Below are 3,463 nucleotides of genomic sequence, written 5' to 3'. Positions count from 1 at the left end.
AAGAAGAAGAAGAAGAAGAAGAAGAAGAAGAAGAAGAAGAAGAAGAAGAAGAAGAAGAAGAAGAAGAAGAAGAAGAAGAAGAAGAAGATCCCATGAACGTTTATAATTATGTTCAAGTTAAAATCAAAAACCGATGAAGCCACTCCCTAGGTTTTCCTGGATGTATCAAGAGCGAAAGTACAGTCATGATCAGTTTGATGATCATATCTCTGAAAAATACGATTTCTGAGCAAGTGTACAACGTTGCAACACATCGTTCTTCAGCCAGAACATTAAGGAAAGTCTTCTGTTTTCGATCCATATTGGTTGTCAGGAAGTAACATTTGATTAACTATTCTAAAAAGCAACCGTACTTCAACAGTAACTTGACATATCCGGCTATCCAATCTTCCAGAGGGGAAAACAGAACTTGGCGTTAAGGGAAAAACGTATTCAGAGAGGAAGTGGAGACTTTCCAAAGTTGTAGGCTACAGTTGAGAGTGGCAAGTACGGCAAAACTTTCGAATAATGCATGTATACTCAAGAAGGGAACTCCCCGCCGCCATAACGTTAATGTATATGAAATCCATGCACTGGAACATCTCTGGAGCGTATAATCCGTTTGTGTGGCGTAAAGATCCCCAAACTCTTTCGGAGACCAGGTACAAGGTGCATAACGTTTCAGTGATAAATATCAAAGCATGTTTTTACTCAATTGCGTTTTGAAGGGGAATTTTAGATCCTTCGTCTTGTCAATGCAGAGCCACTGCATTAAGATTGACGTCGTCGAAACTTTACCGAAATTAGTCTACATATACCAAACAAATAAAAGCAACGAAGACAGTGTCTGCTATTGCAGTTGTGACAAGTTGTGGCCTGAAAACTATTTCCCCTTGATAAAAAAAGGTAACCTGGACCATAGAAAACGCTGGCAGTTCAAATAGTATATTATGTTTTCTGTGAAACCACGCTGGCGTCGGTAGCCACCACGGAGTTACATTTCAATGAAACGTTCATCGTTGCTTCTTATGAACGCTTTATTTATCTCCCCCTTGTTCCTTTCGGACACGAACTTCTGAGGTCGCTGCAGATCGTCCTCAGAGAAACTTCTCGATGGTGACACATCATTGTCCCTCTCATACCCCACATCTATACCAGCGGCGTAGGAATTTCTTCTAGCACTTTCCACAGCGTGGGACGAGTGCAGATCAAATTCGTGCTCTTCGCTTTGAGAAGTCATTAACACCCGCACTCCATTAGCCTCACGGGCATGCCAATTGTCTTTGCGCGTGTCGTTGCTCTTCCGAGGATCTTCATGCTTTGTACGAATGCCTCGTTTATGCTTCTGCTGTTGCTGCCGTTTACTGTTTTTGTTGCAGTCCTGTAACTTTACGTTGTCAATTCCGTCACTTGGGGGTGGCGGGGAAGACCGACCGTGCTGCTGGTTGTTACTGAGTGTGTACCCGTTGCTTTGCGGGGTCTTACTGTCAATGTGCACAGCCGAGTTAGGTAGGAGACGAGAGGAGGGGGACAGGCCTCGCTCTGGACTGCGGTCAATGGGCGTGGTAGGATCGGACACGGTGTCCACATCAGTGGTTGCCTGCCATGAACTCGCATCTGAAGGCGTTGTTGGAACAGGTGATTCGTGCACATCGCAACACAACGTATCCATTTCGATACTTGACCTGTAAGACAAGAAGAGGGAATTTGCGGTAAGAGAGCCAATAAGATTTGCTGGGGAGGGGGGGGTAATTCTTTCAACAATATCAAGAATACATTTGAAAAATAAAACAATTGTTTGCTTAAATAACTTTTCACACAATGCAGATAAAACATTTATTGGTTGGTTGGTTGTTGTTTTTTTCATAGGTTCTGTACATGCTCGTGCCAATTTAATTCACCACCCACAGGAAATCCGAGATCTGTTTACCTTCGTTCAATTTTAATCTGTCCTCCGTTGATTATTAATAGAAGGGCATCATACTTTCTAACCCTGAAATTCATTAGTATTTCTTTGGTTCAAGAGACAATCAGTACAAAGCGGCTGTTTTAACACCTCTGTACAAATCTTTCTTCTTCTAATATACTGTTGCCCCGATGGTTTAAAAAAATCCCGAGAAGCAGAGTCGAAAGCAAATTTTGTCAATGCTGTCTTAGTATGGTGTAAACAGTAGTCATATTATAGTGTGTACAAAGTTGGTTACAGAACTTATACCCTGAGGCGTACTATCATTTAGTTCACAAATAGGGAAATACTTTTTCCACGTGTTGCCGTACTGTTTTATCTGTGTTAAAAAGTCTGAGATCCAAGCAAGGAGGTTTATGTTAACAGAGAGGGGCAATAGTTCTTCGACCATGTGTCTTGATAGTGTTGAAAGCCAAAGATAAATCAATAAACAGAACACGCACGTTTGTATTTTTTAGTATCTCTGTGCGTTCTAAAGAGTTGTTCACAAACCCGAGAACATCGTCTTCCTTGTTGGCACACTGTACTGATGAGGGTCAACTGTATTTTTTAACACTCTTGAATCAACCTTTCAGAACGTTTCACATAGATGGGTATAAAGGCTACAAGTCGAAGGTCGTTCGTGTGTACAAACATTGATGTTCTATTACAGGTACGACCTCAGCCTTTATTGTATTTGGTTCAACCTAAATTTAAAATCTGCAAATAAAAAAGACAAAGAAAAAAGGTTGTTTATTAGTGGTCGTGTGCCAACTATTGTTATGTGATACGAAGGAAAGTTAAATCATCTTTTGTGTCGAAATCTAGACTACATAAATGTATAATATCAAAAGTAGCAAACAAACATAAACATATTATTTCACATGGACGGCTAAAACAACAGTTATTATTAATAGCAGATCCAAGGGGACAACGGTCTATTATTGTGTTGTAAGATTAGATCACCCGTTGAACAGACAGCCTTAAAAATACACTCTGTCTCAGATAATGAGATACGAGAGACTTAATCCACTGCTTGTACTGTATGCTTCCCAGGAACCCGACAGTGTTACTGTGTGTTCTGTGTATAATGGGGTAATGACAGTTGTAAAGCCCAAAGAGATATTTTTATATGCTGCAGAGATATACATGAATGCAATTACAAACGTATTAGTAGACGGGCCAAGGGCCACCTAGATGTGGATGCTATAGAAATGATCTTTATCATTATCAATTTTGGAAAGCCACTTTTGTTTGTTGTTAATAAAACACCAAAAACACCGATAAAGTGGAGTCTGTTCAATAAATCAACAGGCCGGTATATTGTGTATAAGCGTAGTAGCGATCATGAAACATTCATGCCAAGGGCCCTCTAGGACAAGGCAAGAGCGTGCACCTGGTCAAACGAGTGATGAGCTCCCTGTATTGTCGATAAAGAAAAGACAATACCGGAATTTTTTAGGGTGAACATTCGGTCGCTTTCTGTGAGTTCCCAATCGCAAGAGGAATTAGCATCACACGTGTGCGCGCGCGCGCGCG

The 3,463-nt window shown here is 41.0% G+C and overlaps 1 protein-coding gene across 2 annotated transcripts in view; it reads right to left on the bottom strand.

The window, feature by feature from the left end:
• Window positions 1–46: 46 nt before the first annotated feature.
• The window catches only part of LOC101852548, a 78,611-nt gene continuing 75,194 nt past the window's right edge, over window positions 47–3,463 (bottom strand). For both annotated transcript variants that reach the window (XM_013083672.2, XM_005100457.3), the window contains exon 5: window positions 47–1,664. In XM_013083672.2, the coding sequence (XP_012939126.1) occupies window positions 974–1,664 (691 nt within the window). In that variant the 3' untranslated portion in view covers window positions 47–973. The remainder of the gene's footprint in view (window positions 1,665–3,463) is intronic.

The sequence above is a fragment of the Aplysia californica genome, unplaced genomic scaffold (genome assembly GCF_000002075.1).
Source record: "Aplysia californica isolate F4 #8 unplaced genomic scaffold, AplCal3.0 scaffold00248, whole genome shotgun sequence".
NCBI classification, from domain to species: Eukaryota; Metazoa; Mollusca; class Gastropoda; order Aplysiida; family Aplysiidae; genus Aplysia; species Aplysia californica.
The sequence above is the reverse complement of the archived record's forward strand: the minus strand, read 5'-3'. Positions and strand labels throughout refer to the sequence as shown.